This window comes from Apodemus sylvaticus, chromosome 17 (assembly GCF_947179515.1).
Source record: "Apodemus sylvaticus chromosome 17, mApoSyl1.1, whole genome shotgun sequence".
Lineage (NCBI taxonomy): Eukaryota > Metazoa > Chordata > Mammalia > Rodentia > Muridae > Apodemus > Apodemus sylvaticus.
The window spans coordinates 69,819,387-69,841,080 of NC_067488.1; the positions used below are offsets into that span (position 1 = coordinate 69,819,387).

Below are 21,694 nucleotides of genomic sequence, written 5' to 3' on the forward strand. Positions count from 1 at the left end.
TGGCTGTGAAATGAGTTCCTTGGTCAGAAACAATACTGTGTGAAATACCATGACTATAGATAAGGCATTCTGAGTCCACCGATGGTGGTTTTAGCAGAAGCATTACATGCAGGAAAGGCAAATCCATAACCAGAATAAGTATCTACTCCAGTAAGAACAAAACGCTGTCCTTTCTACGGGGGAAGTGGTCCAATATAGTCAACATGCCACCAGGTTGCTGGCTGGTCACCTCGAGGAATGGTGCCATATCTGGGGCTCAGTGTTGGTTTCTGCTGTTGGCAGATCTGGCATTCAGCAGCAGCTGTAGCCAGGTCAGCCTTGGTGAGTGGAAGTCTGTGTTGCTGAGCCCAAGCATAACCTCCGTCTCGGCCAACATGGCCACTTTGTTCATGTGTCCACTGGGCAATAACTGGGATGGCTGGGGAAAGAGGCTGAGTGCCCACAGAATGGGCCATCTTTTGATAAATACTTCAGTCAACCAATCAAACAAACTTTTGACACCTTTTTTTTTTAACTGTGCGAGCTTCCATATTAAACTTAGAATCTCCACTCAGAGGGCCCATGCCAATAAACTCAGCCTGCTCTAGTTTTATATTCCTTCCACCATTATCCCACACCCTTAAAATCCATTCCTACACGTATTCCCCAGACTTCTGCTTGAATGAATTAGCAAACTCATTAAGCTCCTTAGTAGTATAGTGTATTTCCTCATGGACTACATTTTCTACCTCCCCTCTAGGGGCCTGCTTTGCCTTGAGTCTGGTTATAGGTCTAGAAGAAACTATTGGTGGGCCCTGAGAAACATCAGTATTGTCAGCACAAGTTACTGCTGGTTTATCAGGTTCTGAGGGATTAATTTCCTCAGGTGGAGAAGGCATTATTTCAAGGGGTGGGGCTGAGGGTACTACTTCTTCAGGAGGAGCAAATCCTTGAAAATCTGAAGATTCAAAATTCTCAATTTCAACAGGCTCTTCCTACACATCCCCATCCCAAGTTATAGGATCCCATTCTTTGCCAATTAATGCCCTTACTTTAACTGCTGACACCCTCTGAGGGTGATACTTATATTTTTGCTGTAATTCAGCCAACCTTATAATGAGGGCTTCAGTTTGATTTTCTGCTACTTGAGCTCTATGGCTGCTAGAGAGTAGATTCTCTTCAAGGGCACACTTAGCAATCTTTAGATTGTTTACTTGAGTCTGGAGCTGTTCCGATTTTTATCACACAACTCCTTGCTTTCCTTCATTGTTCCCTGCCCCCCCAGATGCTAAGAGCAACCAGCCAGCAAAATCATTTTCCGATTTTTTCCCCAACTTGGAGAAAGTATTGTATACCACTGAATCACCTAATGCATCAAGATAATCAAAGGCATTAGCTTCTTTAAGCTTGAGATATAGTTTCATCCACGGGTCTTCAATATTCTCCGAGCTCCCAGGAGGGAGAGGATCTGGAGAAGTTTCAGTAGTTGAAGGTGCTGGTGGATCAACCAACCAACTCCAAAATTTTGAAACATTCATCCTTATACTTCTGCTCCTCTAGAACCACTCCTGGTACCAACTTCTGTGGCTTACAAGAAGACTAGGATTCTAGTTGTTGCACCCAGAGATTGAGTTACCACTGTTTCTGAACTAAGTCTGTGTGGCGGTTTCCTTCAAGAGAAAAAAAAGGTACAGCGGCTAAACATGGTTTTGCCAGATGTGCAGCACAAAGGCCGTGGGAGATTTAAAGCATGGGGCTGGCGGAGTGGGAACTTAGCAGCTGGGTGGAGGGGTTTTGGAGGGGTCTCCTGGTCAGAGTCTGCCGAGATGAGGACATTCTGCTGCAGCCCAGGAACTTACTGGTCTTTTTAATATTTCTCACAACAATTTTGTGGGTTCTTCTCTCTTCCCCCCTCTCAGCCCCCTAACACTAGATGGGATAGAGAGGAAAGAGATCCTGGAAAAGAGACAGGAAGGGTAACAGTATCACCGGACTACTTCCTATTAGATGCACCCATTGAGTCCTGGGGCAGGTTTGATCTTTGCCGTCAGAATACCTCATTTCTTCTTCACACATGGGCTACTTAACAAACGACAACCAGGAATGACTGAGACCAACAACCAACAAGCCTCCATCTCTGGGGCCCTAGCATTATATACCTCTGTAAAGTTCCCAGAATTCCAAATATCACACAATTGAAGAAACTATCTGCAGGCAGCAAATCACATCAGATGCTGTGGGCAGTCCACAAGAGCCCACAGCCCACACCCGGGAGTGAAACAAAAGTACATTCTTATTTCTGTGTTTCTTAAAGAAACCAAAATTCTCACTCCAGACTTCCTCTCTCTCCTTCACTCACCTTGGAGTGTGCTGTTCAGGTGAGAGAGCTCTTGTGCATCAGCACTCTGCCCTGCTAGATTCACAAGATCAAGTCGGTGCTGCCTCGATTCACGCCCAGCAGTTCTGTCCTATTTATTCTACAGACCGCTCTGACTCCATCAAAAACCTTAGCACACATGTCATCATTCTGAGTCTTCTTACCACACGTGGGTCCAGGACTGGTCAATTCTATCACAGAACTGTCACAAGTTCACTCACTCCAAACACCCTTAGTCCTGTCCATAGGAATTTATAGACAATTCCAAAGGCTTTTTAATCAATCAACTGTACTACTTTGATCCCCAGTCACTGAATAAGCAATTACTTGGCATTTACTAAGGGTTGGTTACCCTACCAGATGTGGCATCACAGAAAATAACACATGGCCATGCATCTGAATAAAATGGAATGCAATGGGGCTCAGAGATAGCTCAGTGGTTATTGTTGCAGCAGACAACTAGGGTTCTCAGCATCTACCCACACACTGCAGCTCACAACCACCTGTACTGCAGCTGCCGGGGACCTAAGACCGTCTTCTAGCCTCTGGAATACACATGACACACACAAACTCATGCAGGCAAACACACATACATAATGGTCAGAGGCTTCTAGTCAGTGCGTACAGAAGGACACAAGGGCCTAGACAAAGGCTCAGACTTGAGAAGACAGCAAACACAGCTAGTTCGAGTCCCACGCCCTGAAGTTCAGCTTTTACATTTCTATATCAGCAGGCATGGTGACCCAGGCTTTTAATCCCAGCTTAGGGAAGAGGCATGCAGAGCTCTCTGAATTCTAGGACAACAGGGTTTTCACAGAAAGACCCCGTTTCAACAACACTACCACTAAAGTCTACACTCTTCAGCTCACTCTGCTTCCTCACCTCCCGCACATGCCCGCTTCACATCTTCTCAGAACTCTGTGAGCACACTGATAACAGTACTGACCTGTAGGATGGGCGGCGGGCCAGGACCCCGTGAGCTTTCTGGGAGGAGCCTGTACTGTCAGATGAGTCCTGAGACTCCTCACTTTCTGAGAATGATGACACCTAAAAATCAGAGCGCATTTTAATACAATGAAGAATCCAGTTTTCACTTTTAAAGGAATGATCTGTCTTCTGTCACCTACTCTCTTGTACATTACTTCTGAGGTTCAAAACAAAGAGGTAACGGGAGCATGTAATGAGACACTTAAAAACCAACAAACAACAAAACCAACAAAAGGTGTGCTGCACACCTTTAATCCCAGCACTGTGGACACAGAGGCAGGCAGATCTGAGTTAGAAGCCAGCCTGGTCTACGAAGTGAATTCCAGGGCAGAGAAACCCTATCTCAAGAAACCAAAAAGCATATACAATACAGTAGACCAGAGCAAACAACAAAGCTTACATCTCAAATAAATAAAATGGTATTATTTAGAGGCTGGAGAGATGGCTTAGCAGTTAAGAACACTGGCTACTCTTCTGGAAGTTCAGAGTTCAATTCCCAACAACCATATGGTGGCTCACAACCATTTTTTAATGGGATCTAATGCCCTTCTGGTGTGCAGATGAACATGTAGACAGAGCAGTCATGTACATAAAACACAGAAGTAAACCTTCCAATGATAATATTCTACTTGTTGAAAGACAACTCTGTATCAGAGGCTGCTACACTCACTGTGCAGATTCAGGGGCTCGGATGCCGCCGGCTCACTAGACACTTGCATGCAGTGCGGACACTCACACACTACCCTATACTCAGAATAGTGAAAGTACAGAGGAGAAGGCAAAGCTTTTGGGAGCCCTAAAGTCATGAACACTTTCACATTACCACACTGGTAAGAAGGGACCAGAGGACACGAGCCAAGCAAACAAGTGGCCTCAGGAGAGCGGTAGCGGCAATGGGAAGAGCAACAGCTGTGTCAGAGGCTGCTACAGGACAGAGATTAGGGGGTGGAGGTGACAGGTGGAGTCAGCACTATCTCACAGTGAACAAATGTATGTAAGACACTTTACATGGTAGACACAAGTGAATATTAACTATTCTTAAACTTTTAAAGCCAAGTTTTAAGTTGAGACAGGGTTTCGCTGTGTAGCTCTGGCTGTCCTGGAACTCACAGAGTGCCTGCCTCTGCCTCTGCCTCCAGAGGGCTTCATTAAAGGTGTGAGCCACCACCACCCAGCCTTGTGTGTGTGTGTGTGTGGGGGGGGGGGCGGGTTTCGAGACAGGGTTTCTCTGTATAGCCCCAGCTGTCCTGGAATTCACTCTGTAGACCAGGCTGGCCTCGAACTCAGAAATCCACCTGCCTCTGCCTCCCAGAGTGCTGGGATTACAGGCAAGTGCCACCACCACTTGGCACCCAGCCTATTTTTAACTTTTTAAAAAAAAATTTCATGTGAAATCAATGTTTTGACTGCATGCATTCTGTGTGAGGGTATTAGATCCCCTGGAATAGGAGTTATAGACAGCTGTGAGTTGCCATGCGGGTGCTGGGAATTGAGCTCTAGTTCTCTGGAAGAGCAGTCAGTAAAGAACTGCTGAACCATCTCTCCAGCCCCTATTTTTAAACTCTTAAAATGAACTAAAATACCTAACATTTCCCTAAAACTGGATTATGACACCTGACTTCACATTGTGCCTTGTCTGCTGTCTATAAGCCTCCCTCAGACTATCTGGCAGGCAACAGGCCTGCACAGGGCCTGTCTCACCTTCCCTCATCCCCTTCAGTGAGTGATTCTGGCCTATGGTGTTATTCCTGTGACCCCAAAACTCAGAAAGCTGGGAGACCAATTTGAGGCCAGGCTGGGCTAAATAGACCCTGTCTCAAAAAAGAAAACAACCCCTAGTGTCTCCTGAGTTCATAGAACCCTCAGAGTCACCCCTCTTATCTCTCAGCAGATCTACAACTAATGGCAACCAGTGGCACCCAGGTGACTGTGACGCTGATGACCCCAGCATGGAAGGATGTTTCCGTCTTCCCTACTGTCTCCCCCGCAGGGTTGGGCTCCTTACATAGCCTGGCTCTCTAGGAACTCACTACACAGACCACACAGGACCCAAGCTCACAGAGATCTACCTGCCTCTGCTTCCTGAGTGCTGGGATTAAAGGCTCTGAGGCAGGCCTTATGCTCCGTCTCTAACCCCAGCCTCAGCCAGTCTGTCCCTCTCTAGGTTTGCTTCAGGTTCGCTCACTAAACTCATAAGAAAATAATTTCTAAAGTCAAGACACTAAATATTTCTCCATAATGACACCACCAGCAAAGGAGGAGAAATTTTCAATACTCTCAATATATGAAGGTGCTACCAGTCACACAGAACCCAGCTGCTCTCAGCCTTGTGTCACTCAGCACAAAGAGCTTCAAGTCACCTCAGCTACACAGCCAGCCTCTGGTTCAAAACACACAGAACAAAACATTCCTCTCTCTGACAGCACTGCCAGTCACTGTGCTCAGGAGGAAGAGATGCTGTAGCACCTGGACTAACAGCGGCTCACCCTACCATCCTTGCATCCAGAAAGTAAAACTGAGAGAACAGAGAAGCGAGCTCTCTACTGGTAAGGGGGAGATGGGCACAGTCTGAACTTCAGACCGAGGGGAGATACCTACCTTCCTATGCTGTCAGGGTTCTTTCACGCAAGTACCACCAGGATAAAGAGGTCTTTCCCTTACATTTCTTTTCTAGCCAGGCATTAGTAGGCCTGTAATCTCTAAACCTAGCAAACTTGCACACAATTTCAGGTCCAAAGGCAGTCTGAGCTGCACTGTGACATCCTGCCTACAAAACCTTTTTATTTCTCACCTTTTAAAGCATGAACTGTTGGCCCACACAGTGTCCTCTAAGTTCACTGTAGTATATCAGAAATTCTATCATCCCCTTTCCTCTGGCTCACTTGGCCTGAGTCTAATGTCCTGTTCCTCAGTGCCACACTACAGCAACCAGAGGGTGGATAAACAAGTAGGGCACAAGCCCCCATTCTCAGGGTGCTCGCTGACGTCTGCACATGGGGTGACTTACAGAAGACTGAGCTTGGATCAGGTTAGATGGGTTAGAAAGTTAAGACCTCCAGAACTAATCACAAACAACAGGTTAAAAAGTTACACTACAGCTGGGTGGTGGCGGCGCACACCTGTAACCCCAGCACTTGGGAGGCAGAGGCAGGCGGATTTCTGAGTTCAAGGCCAGCCTGGTCTACAGAGTGAGTTACAGGACAGCCAGGGCTACACAGAGAAACCCTGTCTTGAAAAAACCAAATCCAAAAAAACAAAACAAAGTTACACTACACGTTTCACTTACGGCACTGACACCTGCTTAAAAATTGAAAAGGAAACCTTTAAAAAATGTTTCAAAAAACATTAGTGGGGAAGGAGAGATGCAGAATGAAAGCATCCTGTTTTCAGTCATGGGGAGAGCATGCAAGGACTACAGCAGGCCAAGGCACAGCCAAGGAAACAAACTCCCAGTTTTGAGCAATCAATGACAACTGTTGTTCTAGACTCTTTCTAAGCCTATCCCTATAGTAAGCAGCTTCGAGAAATACAGCTATCTCCCTGGAACTACACAATTCCCAACAGCTGTTTTGAAAGTATAATGGCCAGTAGACAACAAAGCACAAGAATAAGAAGCAGAAGAATCAGCAGCAGAATCAGCCCTAGAAGGGAGCCTGCTACTGTCACACTGATTCCACATTTACACTTGATGTAGAGGAGAGCTGATGCCACAAAAGACTTCCTGAGAGATGCTAAAACCACAGGACACACACACACACACACAGGAACTGAGCCACTGTCTCCAAAATACTGCATCGATGAGTATTAAGTATGCTAACCAAGCCCAGAGAGACGCAGGCTCTGATCTAGGTTTGCTCACTGGGACTGACCAACCATTAGGCCCATCCCCAAAGAACCTGCCTCTCAGCTCAAAAGCAACACAGATCACAACCAATCTAAAGTCCTGGCCACCATAAATTTCCTAGTTCTTTTCTTGAGAAAAGCATACTTCTGCCAAATGGGCAAGCTGACCCCATGTAACAATTATTTAAAAAAAACCAAAATGGGTGTTCTGAAATAATTCTAGGTAAGGCTGGACAGCCAAGGCTACACAGAGAAACCCTGTCTCAAAAACCAGCAACAAAGGCAAGAATGAATGAATGAATTTTGGCAGTGTGTTTATTGTGTAAATCTCCCATCTACCTAAATGGCAAACTTTAAAAAAAAAGTGTAACCTGGGTCAGGACCTAAAAGACATTTAGGGACAACATCATATGAGAAATGTATAAACTTAAATGAAAGGCTCTAACCAGTCTGAGCATGACAAATATGGCTCTGGCAAGCCTAGCCCTTCCCCCATTCCCTCTGCCCTGTTGAACTGAAGATTACATTCCAAAAGCTTGTCACCAAGGTCCAGTTATCAAAGTATTCAAAGTCCAGCAATCAAAAGCTCCCTATGGCTACTCTAACATGTCCAAACAAAATTAACCACTTCTTCCTGACATAGTGTTTCCCCCTTTACCTTTATAAACCGCCATTTGCCTGTGGACCTCAGCCTTTTCCTTCCCCTTGCCCTGCCTTTGTTCCCTGCCTTCTGTCCCTCTGGGGCAAATAAGTGCCAAGAACACAGTCCTGAGGTGAGGTGCCCTCCTTTCATTAAGGGTAAATCCCGAGAGTAAAACCTTCTACTCTCTTTGGGTATCAGTCAGACAAAGGCAGGTATTGGATTTCAGTAACATAATTACTGTGGGCTTTCTTTTAAAGGGAGAAGGAGGCAAATACAGAAGGAAGGAGGTGGGTAAAATAACAGCAAGGGTGCCTGAAAGAGTCCCAAGGAGTCATACTATTTACCAAGGAAAAACCAAAAAACATACGAGTGGTTCTGTGCATAAATATATATATATATATTTTTTTTAAATGTATTTTTCTCATCTGGGCTGACAGTGCTCTCTCTGATACCTAAAGATCATGTAACAAACAAAACCCCAATACCAGACATGTGTGTGTGTGTGTGTATATGTAATCCCAGCACTGGAGAGGCAGAAGCAGGCGGATGTCTGAGTTCAAGGCCAGCCTAGTTTACAAAGCCAGTTCCAGGACAGCCAGGGCTACACAGAGAACCTTGTCCCAAAGCAAAACCAACAAACAAACAAGCCCTCTTTTGAGTTGTTGGCCAGAGCTGTCCAAGTCTCCCAAAACACAGAGCCTACTGCCCTTGGTCACCCCTACCCAACCCCGGCCAGTCTCAATGGCTGAAGACACCATGAACTTTAAAAATGAGGCCTCAGACTGCATCTGACATGGAAGCCCATCCCTGAAGTTTAGCTTTTATCCAGAAGGCACCACGCTGCGAGCTTCCAAAGGAGGAAAGCAACCAGCAGTCCTGCCCAGCAAAGACGGCTGTGACCACATCAAGGGCCCCGTAAGGCTGCAGTAGTGGCACACTCATCATAACCAACAGCTCTCTAATTTGACTAAGACCGACTCAACAAGAGAAAACCATGCATGATACTGAAAACCTAGCTAACTACTCAGTGCTAGGAAGTTATGGTTACTGGAGGAAAATCCATAACCACTAACTTACCAAACTAGCATAATCCCTAACAACAATCTATAAACATGTGTCCTTTACACCCACAGGTAAGTAATCTCCACCCCCATCAAGGAAACACTGCTTCACGATAGACAGAGACCACTGTAGAAAACTACAATCTATCAAAGTGTAGAGTTGTAGAGCCCAGTCCCAATGAAAACACTCCCACACCTAAGGCTCAGGGAACATCGCAGAAGAGGGGGCAGAGAAAATTTAAGAGCCAGGTGATCAGATGTTTGCTGAGATTTTCTCCTGATAACCTCAGAAGCCACACACACTGTCTTACCAACACAACTACCCAAATGTGAGCTGACCAGGGAGGACACCAGTGTGTGGATGTGCACAGTAGCCAGGGAAGAGCACACAGGCCTCAGTCACACACAGACTACTGGTTACAGGAAAGCTGGGAATTAGAGCGAGGGGGCAGCAGGCACACACGCAGGGGAAACACCCATATACACAAAGAAAATCAACAGCATTTAGGATGTTAGATAATGGAATGTCTTCCCAAGTCAGACAGGTAAAGCTTAAAATACAGATTTGAAATCCAAATAATCACTATGTAGACATTAACAAATAAATGATAAAGGATTGGAGAGTTAAAAGATAAGGAAGAATTTTTAGAGCTAAAGAACAAAAGGACAGCAGTAAACACAAGGGGTTAGGAAGCCCACGTGGCGGAAACAGGAAGAGGGAGACTGTGGAGGAGGTGAGAACTGAGGAAGAGCGGCTGCGACCCTGGAACCTGCTGATGCCTCCTGCCAGCGGAGAATCAAGACCCCAGTGCAGTCAGCATCGCTTGTGAAGGTTGCCAACATGAACACAGTTCTCAGATCTTGACCCCACAGACAGGGTTTCTCTGTGTAGCCCTGGCTGTCCTCAAATTCAGAGATCCTCCTGCCTCTGCCACCTGAGCACTGGGATTAAGGGTGTGGGTCACCAGCTGGGCGGTGGTGGTGTACGCCTTTAATCCTTTAATCCCAGCACTTGGGAGGCAGAGGCAGGCGGATTTCTAAGTTCCAGGCCAGCCTGATCTACAGAGTGAGTTCCAGGACACCAGAGAAACCCTGTCTCTAAAAACAAAAACAAAAACAAAACCCCACAAACAAACAAAAAAGGTGTGTGGCACCACTGCCCACTCTCTGACACCTGTTTTACTAAGAATATTATGGCAGCAATGGACCAGCCATAACATGGATGTACACGCATCGAGTCTGTGCCCAGAGAAGCTAGGAGGCATAAGATCCTCAACTCCCACTAGAATTGGTCGAAATGAACCTGGGTCCTCTGAGCAGCCAGCCTGAGCCAGCCCTCCAGTTCCACATGCTTCCTTACAGTGCTGTGGCTTTCTCATACCCCTCTGCATGGCCCTGTCTCCTTTCATTTCCCTCTCTGCCTGTCTCCTTCACTTCACCTTTTTTCTCTCACAACTTTAACCTGATAGTTCACTGAAGACCAGGCATTTGTTATTCCTTAGCATCTTTTCTTCTACGGCTTTTAGTGTTATAGCTCGGATGGCTTCAGCTGATTTTAAAGACATTTATCTTTAAAGAGTGGGTGAGTGCAGCATTACTGTGGCTTGTTTTCTGAGTGAGACCATGGAGCTCTCCAAAGGATGGTTATTAAAAACATGGAGGTTGCGGTGGGCAGATAGACTGACAGCTCAAAGGTTAAGAACACTACCTGTGAGCACAGACCACCCAATGCTGGCTGCCAGCACCCACTGCGGGCATCACCCAGCCACCTGCAACTGCAGATCCAGAGATGTGAGACCTTCCTCTAATCTTTAATCCCAAGACACTGAGGCACGCAGATCTCTATACTGAGTTCAAGGGCAGCCTGGGACTAAGCACATTCCAAATCCATCTTTAATCTGGGCCACACTGGAGGCCTACGTAAGGACATTGGAAAAAGGAAGATTCACTCTTTGACTGCTTGCACTTACTTGCTAGCACATCTGTTGGAACAAAAACGTCCCAGGCTAAAGATATAGCTCAGTGGTCAAGCGCCTGCCCAACAACATGAGCCCTGGGATCAATCACTAGGAAAAGGGAAGCAGAGGAGAAAGGAAGGGAAAAGGGAAAGGGGTGGTGGTGAATAAGCAACTCTATAAGCTAAAACCACCTCAGATAAGTCATTCTTAGCTCCTTTTGTGAGTAGAACTCCTTGAGGAAAGTCAGTGGGGTAGTCCCCAGGTAAAAGCATGTGCCACCAAGACTGATGACCAGAATTTGATCCTTAGGACCCACATGACAGGAAGAGAACAACTTCCAGAAGCTGCCCTCTGATCTCCACAGCTGTGCTCAGGCAGTGTACCCGGCCCCACCACAGAATAAATAAATACCAAAAAGCAAATGTCTCAAAGCCATTTGGGGTCGGAGATTAAAAGTGATCACTATTCTTTTAGGGGATTTAAGTTCTGTCTAGCACCTATATGGCAGCTCCCAAAGACCTGTAACTACAGATCCAATGTCCTCTTTACCTCACGGGTGGGCTGGAGAGATGGCTCAGCGGGTAAGAACAGTGATTGCTCTTCCAAAGGCCCGGAGTTCAGGTCCCAGCAACCACATGGTGGCTCACAATCATCTGTACAGCTACAGTGCATTCATATACATAAAATAAATAAATCTTTAAAAAAAAAAAAAAGACTGTTCTTAACCGGGCAGTGGCGGTGCACGCCTATAATCCCAGCACCCTGGGAGGCAGAGGCAGGCGGATTTCTGAGTTCAAGGCCAGCCTGCTCTACAGAGTTCCAGGACAGCCAAGGCTACAAAATCAAAAAAAAAAAAAAAAAAAAAAAGATATACCTCACGGGCACCTCCACAATAAACCACTGCTCCTAGGGAAATACGTTGTCTTCCGAGTATATCCATTGGTAGGTATACTACCTGGTTTTAAGATTTAAGATACCTCTTTGACATATAGTTAATTCATTGTCGCTGACTGGCAGTAAATAGCATTATAGCTCATTTCTATTATCTGACACGTGTATTTTCTCCATGTGGTGCATCACACAGCCTTCCTGGATTTAGAAAAGTCAGCCAACATTATCAACAGCACCAAAAGCCCAGATGAGAAAGCAGAGAGGACTTACATATGAATGGTCAAATCAAAAGTCAGATGTGTTATCTCACTGCAGAAGGAGCCCACACCTCAGGAGCCTCACCCACACATCAGAACAGTTCCCAGATGCTTGGATCTGCTTTGGTCCTTTTCCCTTTCTGTTTTCCATTTTCCACTAGCCTACCTTCACGTTTACTGATTCTTTCTTCAACTATCATCGTTCATTCGTGCTATCTATCCCAAGTTGTATGTCATGGCGCCCACATACCCACACCCCAAAAGATAAGTAACTTTAAACTGGATAGCTATATACAATGGCATAAGCCTGCAATCCCGGCAGGTGCCTCAAAAGTAAAAAGATGAGGAGTTTAATTAAGGCCACCCTTCACTACACAGTGAGTTTGAGGCTAGCCTGGGCTATGTCTTCAATGCAGCTAGCTGACTTGTTCTTTCTTCTTGGTGTGACATCCACAGGTGAGTCATATCCACACTGAATTTCTGTGGGTCTCAAAGGTCAGTGACCTGTAGAGTGTCTAACTTACTCTTGTTTGAGGTAGGAGCAAGATCTTTCCAGCTCTCTACGTACTAGGTTGAAGCCAGAAGCTGCCCCATTATTTTATGTTAAAATTTATATTGGTAAGTTGGCATTTTCAGTCTGAACATGCATACCTGTCGATTAAGCTGAAAATTAATTTGTGAGCACCCATAGCTAGCTCAGTACTCTGCTAGTTCTTGCTTTACCTGTTGTACTATCTGAGAAATGTGAGTTCCCGGAACTGTTGAACCAGGCTGAGAGGCAGTCTCTGATGTGTTACTCTTGTGGGAATCTTCCATAATCAACTGAAAAGAAAAAAAGCCAGTTAAAAAAGCCAGTTGTAGCTGGGCAGTGGTGGTGCATGACTTTAATCTCAGCATTCAGATCTTGGTGAGTTTGAGGCCAGCCTGGTCTACAGAGAAACCCTATCTCGAAAACTAAAGAAAACAAAAACAAACCAGCAAATAAAAAGTGCCAGTTGATATAAAACGTGACTGCTACTATAGAGCTTCCCATATTTGGAATTTTTTGAGACAGGATCTATCTATACTTGGGTCTCCTGAACTCACTTTGAAGACCAGCTGTTCTTGAACAGAGATACACCAGCTTCTTCCTCCCCAGTGCAGGAATTAAAGGAATGTGTCATCACGCCTGGCTTATCTTACCATTTTTCAAAGTACAGTTCAGTTGTGTTGACTACTTTCACACTTGAATAACCAACTTCCAGACTTTTCTACCTCCAGTAGTAACTGTCCTTTTCCTCCAGGAACCCCAGCAGCTCCTGTTCCTAATGTGACTACTCTAGATATGCCCACGAGGTATATCAGTGAGCCTTTCTGTGGCTGCCTAACCTCACTTGAAAGGAGCCCAATTCAACCACAGCTCCTGTCAAGGTTTCCATGGCTTTAAGTCTGAATAACACTCCCTGGAATGTACTTGCACATTGTTTACCCCATCTACTGACAAATATTTGGGTTGCTTCAGTCTCCTGTCATTCTCAGACTGCTGTGAGTAGTTGAACTATAAACATGGATAACAATTATCTCTTAAAGATCTGCTTTGCCAGGCACGGTGGAAAAGGTACATCTTTTATATCTGTGTGGTTCTAAACCTTCCTAATGATGTAACCCTTTAATACATCTCTCATGTTGTAGTGACCCCCTAAGCATAAAAATTTTTTTTGCTACTTTATAGATAAAATTTTGCTGTTATAAATCATAACATAAAATATCTGGCCATGCAGGATATCCGATTTTGGACCCCGTGAAAGGGTCATTCAACTGCTAGGTTGAAAAAGTGCTGTAAGTTCCAGGACAGCTAGGGATATATTTGAGACCCTGCCTTGAAAGAACAAAGAAAAAGGAGCTTGTTCTCCATTTTCTTTGTATGTGTAGCCAAGAGAACTGCTGCTCATCCGGTTATACTGTTGTGCACCTGAGGTACTGATTTTAATGGCATCCGACGGGGTTCATGTTCCTAGCAGCGCACTAGAATTCTAGCTACCGTCCCTCCCATCCCTGCCAGCACTTGCTGTTTTTTTCTGTTTTCGTAGTAAGCATTCTAATAAGAACAAGGTGGCTTTGGCTTTCTCCCCACTGATTAATGACATTAGCCCTTTTTCTCCAACACTAAAAACATGCCAGGAAGCAAAAAAATTGGGATTTGTTTTGTTTTGTTTTTGGAAACAGGGTTTCTCTGCATAGCCCTGGTTGTTTTGGAACTCAACTCTGTAGACCAGGCTGGGGCTTGAACTCAGAGATGCAACAGCCTCTGCCTCCCAGAGTGCTGGGATCAAAGGTGTGTGCTACCCCTGCTGGATAACTTAAACTTTTTTTTTTTTTTTTTTGTTTTTTTTTTCAAGACAGGGTTTCTCTGTATAGTCCTGGCTGCCCTGGAAATCACTCTGTAGACCAGGCTGGCTAGACCAGACTTAGAAATCCGCCTGCTTCTGCCTCCCAAGTGCTCGGATTACAGGCATGCACCACCACCCCTGGCAAGTTAAGAATTCTTAATTGCAAGCTAGAGAGATGGCTTAATGGGTTGAGAACACTGGCTGCTCTTTGAGAAGACTTGGGTTTGATTTTCCAGCATTTATATATTGGCTTACAACCATATACAACTCTAGTCCTAAGGGATCCGATGCCTCTCTGGCTTCCAAAGGAACACACAGCATACAGGCACACCTGAAGGCAAAACATGTATATACATAAGATAAAAATACCTTTTTAAAGAAAAAAGACCAAGCACAGCGGTGCACACCTTTAATCCCAGCACTCGGGAGGCCAGGGCAAGCAGATCTCTAGTTTGAGGCTCCCAGGTCCACACAAAGAGTTCCAGGCCAGCCAGGGTCCACAGCAAGCACCCATCTCAACAAACAGTTGCCGGGCGGTGGTGCTCGCCTGTAATCCCAGCACTCTGGGAGGCAGAGGCAGGCGGATTTCTGAGTTGGAGGCCAGCCTGGTCTACAGAGTGAGTTCCAGGACAGCCAGGGCTGAACAGAGAAACCCTGTCTTGAAAAAAACCAAAAATCCAAATAAACAAACAGTGACATAAAACATACATGCAGGCAACACACTCATACATAAAATGTTGTAATTTTTTAAAAGAATCAAAGCCAGGAGGCGGTGACAGGGGTGCATGTCTCAAGGGCACTGGATTTCTGAGTTCAAGGCCAACCTGTCTACAGAGAGAGTTCCAGGGCAGCCAGAGCTACACAGAGAAACCCTGTCTCAAAAAACAGAAACAAACAAAACAAAAATCAGTCAACCAAACACTTTTTTCTCACTGTAACCAACAAACAGTACCTGTTCTGTTTCACTGACATTATCAACTGCAAATACACTTTAAAAAAGATTTTATAAGCATTGGTGTTTTGCCTGCATGTGTGTGTATGTGGGGGTATAGGATTCCCCGAGAACTGGATTTACAGGCAGTTGTGAGCTGCCAAGAGAATGCTGGGAATTGAACCCAGCTCCTCTGAAGAGCAGCCACTCTCTCCATCCTCAGTAAATATACTGTTTCTTCACCTTTTATTCCTACAATTTTAAATCTGGCTGAGTTTTTTGTTGTTTTGTTTTTTAAACAGGATCTTAAAGCCCAGGCTGGCTAAGAAGTAATCCTTCTGCTTCTACCTCCTGAGTGCTAAGGCAAAGCAATAGGTGTGTTCCACCAAGCTTGACTGAAGTCTGCTTTTCAAACAGATACCTTTTAAAACACAATAGACTACATGTGTACATTATCAACAAAAAACAATTAAGTTTCAAGTAGCAGCTGTCATGACATGATGGGCAGAATCAGGAAGGCAATGAAATGCGGCCCAAATGCATCACAGAGAGGCTGGCCTCTGAGAAGCCAGCAGGCTGTGGGTGGCTGCCACACAGCAGGCAAGGCCCTGCCCGCCTGAGACAGGGTCTCCTATAGCCCAGGTTGGCCTCAAAACCTGCGCTATAGCAGAGCATGACTCTCTGACTTTCTTGAACTTGACTCTCCAAACTCCACCCGCCTCCAGTAAGCAGAGCCTGCCACCACACCCAGGCCCTCAGCAGTGGAGGCAACTATCTAAGCTACATCCCTAGCCCAAGGGATGTAGCTTAATAACTCCCGCAAAGAAAGCAACTTTCCGAGTGAAATATCAACAGAAGAAATTTGTTTTTGTTTTTGTGGTGATACTGTGGAGACCCAAAGAAACTGGATTTACTTCAGATCTAATATTAGGATGAAAAAAACCTAAAGCCAGGCTGTGTCCACCACCAGAGCCCTGTTCTCTTGCATTAGACCGCCAGGCCCAGCAATTCCAAGTCCTGTGGTTTTGGTTTTCTTTTCTTTTTCTTTATGGATTTGGGTTGGGTGATTGGTTTGATCTTTAGCGCCTTCCTCTTGAGCTGGGATTAAAGGCGTATGCCACTAGGCCAGGCTCAGATCTTATCTAATACGTGTAGCTCACCTGCCACACCCTCTCTGTATCACCAACAGCAGCTGTGCATACTAGCCGGCCTGCCTCTGGCAGCTCAAGGCTAAGGCAGAGGCAGTCAGGAGTGGACAGTAAATATCCAGTGCAGACTTCTCAGCTGGTGAGGGAGGAAAAGGGGTCTTAGTTTCCTTCCATGAAAATGTTGAGGGGCTGGAGATGGCTCAGCAGTTAACAGCACCAACTGCACTTCTGAAGGTCCTGAGTTCAATTCCCAGCAACCACATGGTGGCTCACAACCATCTGCAATGGGATCTGATGCTCTCTTCTGGTGTGTCTGAAGACAGCTACAGTGTACTCATATACATAAAATAAACTTTTAAAAGATAAAAGAAAAAAAAGATGTTGAGCAGTGCAAGCTTGGCGACAGGGCACCCCTACTCCTCCTTTCCACAACTAGTAGTCACAAGGTACTCTCTTTCAGATCCTCTATGTGCCTGGCTTCTTCTCATACGAAGCTTTCATACACGCTACAGTCTTCCTCCCTGTGAGGCTTGCTTCTGCGATGTATTCTTCCAGGCAAACCCACCTGATGGCCTCCCTAGGCTGGACTAGAAGCTGACTGCACACAGAAGAGTTCTCAGCACTCACTGCAGTACTGTAAGGTCTTGTCTTTCCACCAGCACATAAGCCCTAGAAAGCCAACCGGCACATCCCTTCCTACACTGCACCAATGCCTTCCCATTTAACCCTGTGAACAAAACCTCGTTCTTTACTCTGCTGTGTCTAAAATGGATGAGATAACGGCTAAGGAGATCTCCTCAGAGATGCTAAGACCCAGCTGTAGACATCTAAGGCACGGGGCAACTTGCAGCGATTGACAACTCAAGCTCAGTGATATATATCATGCAGAATTTTGGGGTTTTGACTTGACTACCATCTACTGCTGATATGCACCGTTGCAGTCCCATCAGAGCAAACAATCAGGGAGAACTAAACTATTTACAAGCTGTCACATTTAACGTTAGGCACCCAGAGTTTCCTGTTTGGTTTCCAAATGCTACGTCTAAGGTGTGCTGGGCAAACACTGCCCTGCTTAGCTACCTCTAATGGAGAGAACACTGTAATTTTATGTTGTAGGGAGGGGGAAGGGACGACTAGCATTTTAAACAAAATATGTATTGATAACAAAATCTTTAGGGTAAATGCATTCTGTTAACAAACAGAATAAATACAAACTCTTATCACAGCTGAGACCACTTTTACAAAGATACCTTCCATATCTATGGCCTCAGACCTTAAGAGGCCTTGAAAACTTGTGGCCTTGCCGGTAGGTGGTGGCGCACGCCTGTAATCCCAGCACTCTGGGAGGCAGAGGCAGAGGCAGGCGGATTTCTGAATTCGAGGCCAGCCTGATCTACAGAGTGAGTTCCAGGACAGCCAGGGCTACACAGAGAAACCCTGTCTCGAAAAAACCAGGCTACACAGAGAAACCCTGTCTCGAAAAAACCAAATTCAAAAAACCTAAATTAATAAATAAATAAATAAGAAAACTTGTGGCCCAAGTTCTTCACAGCAGGACTGCTGGGAGTTCTAGGCAAAACTGATCTACACCTAGAATGAGGCCTTTCTCAAACGAGTAAAAACCCCCAAAGCTGAAGGCTGGGCTGGAGAGATGGCTCAGCGATTAGAAGCCGTTCCAGCTCTTTCCTAGACCACAGGGCTGGTTCCTAGCACTCCCAACTCCTCTAACCCGGTCTGGAAGATCAGACACCCTCCGATGTCTTCAGGCACCTGCAAGCACGTGGTGCACACAAACTTATGTAGATACACACATACACGCCAATAAAAAAAAAGGGGGGGTCTCAGATGGAACTGGAAGGCCTGCAACATGCTCTGTAGATCTCAGGGACAGATTGGCTTGCTTCTGCCTCCCAAAGAGCTGGGTTAAAGGCCTGTGCTACCATACCCAGCAATAAAATGCATCGTTAAAAAACATACAGGGGCTGGGCTGGAGAGATGGCTCAGCGGTTAGGAGCACTGACTGCTCTTCCAGAGGTCCCAGGTTCAATTCCCAGCAACCACAAGGTAGCTCACCATCTGTAATGGGATCTGATACCCTCTTCTGGGGTGTCTGAAGACAGCGACAGCGTACTCATATACATAAATTAAAAAGAAAAAAAACTAACATAAGCCGTGTTCGAAGCCAACCTGGACTATACAAAAAAAAACAAACTTTTTTTTTGAAGGCCAGTTTGGTAAACCCTGTCTCGGGCAAAAGTAAAAAGGTTATCTAACCGGGCACGGCGACCACATCTATAAGTTCTGCACCAGGAACTCCTGTGAACAAATTCCGGCTCATAATGAAAAGGCGGCTACCGACACTCTTTAAGTTTCTACCGCAACTTAGGCGGCCTGCTGCGAGACTCCCAGGAGAGAGGAGCACCATGCCTCGCCGCCGGGCGGGTTGCCTCCGTTTCCCGTCATGGAGGCGAAGCCCGAGGCCGCGGCGTCCGTAGCCCGCTGAAGGCCGCCGGCCCGCTCTCCTTCCCGCCTCCTTGCGGCGCGGGCCGAGGGAGCGCGGCGGGACGCGCGGCTCGGCTTACAGCGCGCCCCGGAGAGCGGAGCCCAACGCCTGGACGCTCCGGACGCGCGCGGCCGGAAGCGCGCCGCCGTACCCCCGCCCCGCGGGCCCCTCCCCCGCCATCAAGCCGCGCGCGACCCCCGGCCGGCGCGTGGCCGCCATTGCGTCGCCGCCGGCGCCGCGTTCCCGCCCGGGCCGCCCCGCGCCCCGCCGCGCCCCGCTCACCCGCAGAGCTGCCTGGCCGCTGCCCGGGGCGGGAAGCTCCACTCCCCCGTCCCAGGCGGCGCCGACTTCACTCCTCACTTCCCAGCCGCGCACCGCAGTGAGGTGGCGCGGGTCTCAGCAGACGGCGGGGCGCGGAAGAAGAGCGTAACTCAAGAGCCAACCGTCCCGGCTACCGGTTCCCGACCGCGAGGGGCGTCGCAGGCGGCATGATCCGCACAGGCCGGGGGCGGGGGGGGGGGGGAGCCGAGAGTGCGCGGGAGCGTGAGGAGGGGCGGGGCCTGCGTGCTGCGTCACTGCGTGCTTACGTGAGCGCCGCCATTTTGGCGAGCCTGGGAGCGCGCGGGTCGTCGCGGGGGCGCTGTGGGAATTCCTTGGGACCTTGGGCCTGTTGTACGGGGTCCTGGCAGTCCTCTGTGGCGGACAGGACTGCTGGGCCTCGGCTACTTGCTCTGTTTAAGTATCTGTATAACCTTATGCTGCCATCTTAATGCTTTGGAAAGGACTTAGCATGCCCTTCTGGGGGAGTTGACCTTCATCCTGATGCCTTTATCTGGTCCTTTGCAGTGTTCTGCTAGGGCTTGCTTGTTCGCCTGTTTTTAGCATGCCCTCTGCAAAGTGCATATCAAAAGTTTTGTGAAATTGTATCTGACATCTTTCCACCTAATAACTGGGTGAGTGAAGACTTTTTGGTTTTGACCCTTCAGAACACATGATGTGATTTAAAACCGAAGCATTAGAAGGGCTTTCTAGAATCCAGGCACTGATTCAGCAAATCTTGCTCAATAAAGCTAAAGCTGGTGACTAAATTAGAAGTACTAGGTTTTTGATTGATTAGGCTAATTACCCAACCTCTCTGAGTCAGTATCAAATTTATGGAAATTTCGTGCGTGTTCAGCTGTGCCTCTAACCTTAGCACTCGGGGTTGGCAGACACAGGGCTATCTTCGTTGGAAGTTCCAGGAAAGGCAAGACTATACAAAGAAAGCCTGTCTTTTTGTTTGATTGGTTGGGTTTTTTGTTTGTTTGTTTTGCTTTTTTGTTGTTTGTTTTTTCGAGACGGGGTTTCTCTGTATAGCCCTGGCTGTCCTGGAACTCACTCTGTAGACCAGGCTGGCCTCGAACTCAGAAATCTGCCTGCCTCTGCCTCTCAAGTGCTGGGATTAAAGGCGCGCGTCACCTACGCCCGACCTGTCTTAAAAAACTTTGGAAATTACAATACTAAGTCAATGTCTCAACATTATAGACCTGCAGCCAGGCAGCAGTGGTGCTCACCTTTGTTGTTTTTTGTTTGTTTGTTTCCCCACCCCCACCCCCAGACAGGGCTTCTCTGTATAGTCCTGGCTGCCCTGGAACTCACTCTGTAGACTGGCTGCACACGTCATTAATCCCAAACACTTGGGAGGCAGAGATAGGGATTTCTGAGTTCAAGGCCAGCCCGGTCTACTGAGTGAGTTCCAGGACAGCCAGAGCTACACAGAGAAACCCTGTCTCGAACAACCAAAAAGAAAAGAAAAAGAAAGAAAATGATCTGCAAAGTAATGTCAGGCGAAAAGCTTGCAGATACCAGCCTTGCCTGAACAACAAAGTCCAGCCACAGTCATTCCATAACCCATAGCACTTTTTAAAAGTCTTCTTTTTTGAGATTATAATATCATTTTTCAGTTTTTCTCCCTCCAAACACTTAAGATACATTCATCCTTTCTTTCAAGCATTTGCTTTTGAAATATATTATTTTAAAGTTTGTGTTTGTGTCTCAAAGGAGGGGGATGGTAGTGCACAGGTTTCTTTAGAATCCCGAAGAGTGTTGGATCCCTGGAGTTGGAATTACAAATGGTTGTTGTCAGGTTCCAAAGAAACCCAGGACAAATGGCTAACTGTGGTATCTGTTAGCATGCCAAAGCCCATGCTGGCAACCAGGCTCACAATCTGCCCTTCTCAGGCACACACCCACCCCCTACCCTAAGCCAGGCTGGGGGGGGGCTGCTTCATTCCCTTCCCCCAGCTTCTGATTCCTATAAAAACCTGCCAGTTTGGCCTGCTCTCTTGGTTCTCTGCCTCTTCTCTTCCCTCCCTCTCTTCCTGTCTCGCTGCTTGCTCTACCCCACCCCCTCAAGGCCTCGTCCGTCTGCAATTTTGTCTCCCTGCTTTGTACTCTGCCCATGCCTCTGGCTGTACTCTTCCTGCCATCTGCACTCAAAGTCTTCTCAACCATATACCTCAGAACCATCAGTTGTGAGCTGTCTGACATGTCCTGGAAACCTAACATGGAACATTTTTTTTTTCAGAGACAGTGTTTCTCTGTGTAGCCCTGGCTGTCCTGGAACTCACTCTGTAGACCAGGCTGGCCTCAAACTCAGAAATCCGCCTGGCTCTGCCTCCCAAGTGCTGGGATTACAGGCGTGCGCCACCACTGCTGCCACCCGGCTAACATGGGACTTCTGCAAGAGAAGCGCTCTTAACCTTTAA

The 21,694-nt window shown here is 46.8% G+C and overlaps 1 protein-coding gene across 3 annotated transcripts in view; it reads right to left on the bottom strand.

Moving 5' to 3' along the window:
* Positions 1–19,476, bottom strand: part of Atf1 (activating transcription factor 1) — a 35,838-nt gene extending 16,362 nt beyond the window's left edge. Inside the window, exons 1-3 of one of the 3 annotated variants that reach the window (XM_052161101.1) lie at positions 19,230–19,476; positions 12,720–12,818; positions 3,303–3,403 (exon numbers count right to left, since the gene is read on the bottom strand). In XM_052161101.1, coding sequence (XP_052017061.1) covers positions 3,303–3,403; positions 12,720–12,812 — 194 coding nt within the window. In that variant the 5' untranslated portion in view covers positions 12,813–12,818; positions 19,230–19,476. Of the gene's footprint in view, positions 1–3,302; positions 3,404–12,719; positions 12,819–18,718; positions 18,805–19,229 lie in introns of those variants that run through there. The other 2 variants (XM_052161100.1, XM_052161102.1) reach the window with 2 other exon arrangements.
* Between the last annotated feature and the right edge of the window lie 2,218 nt (positions 19,477–21,694).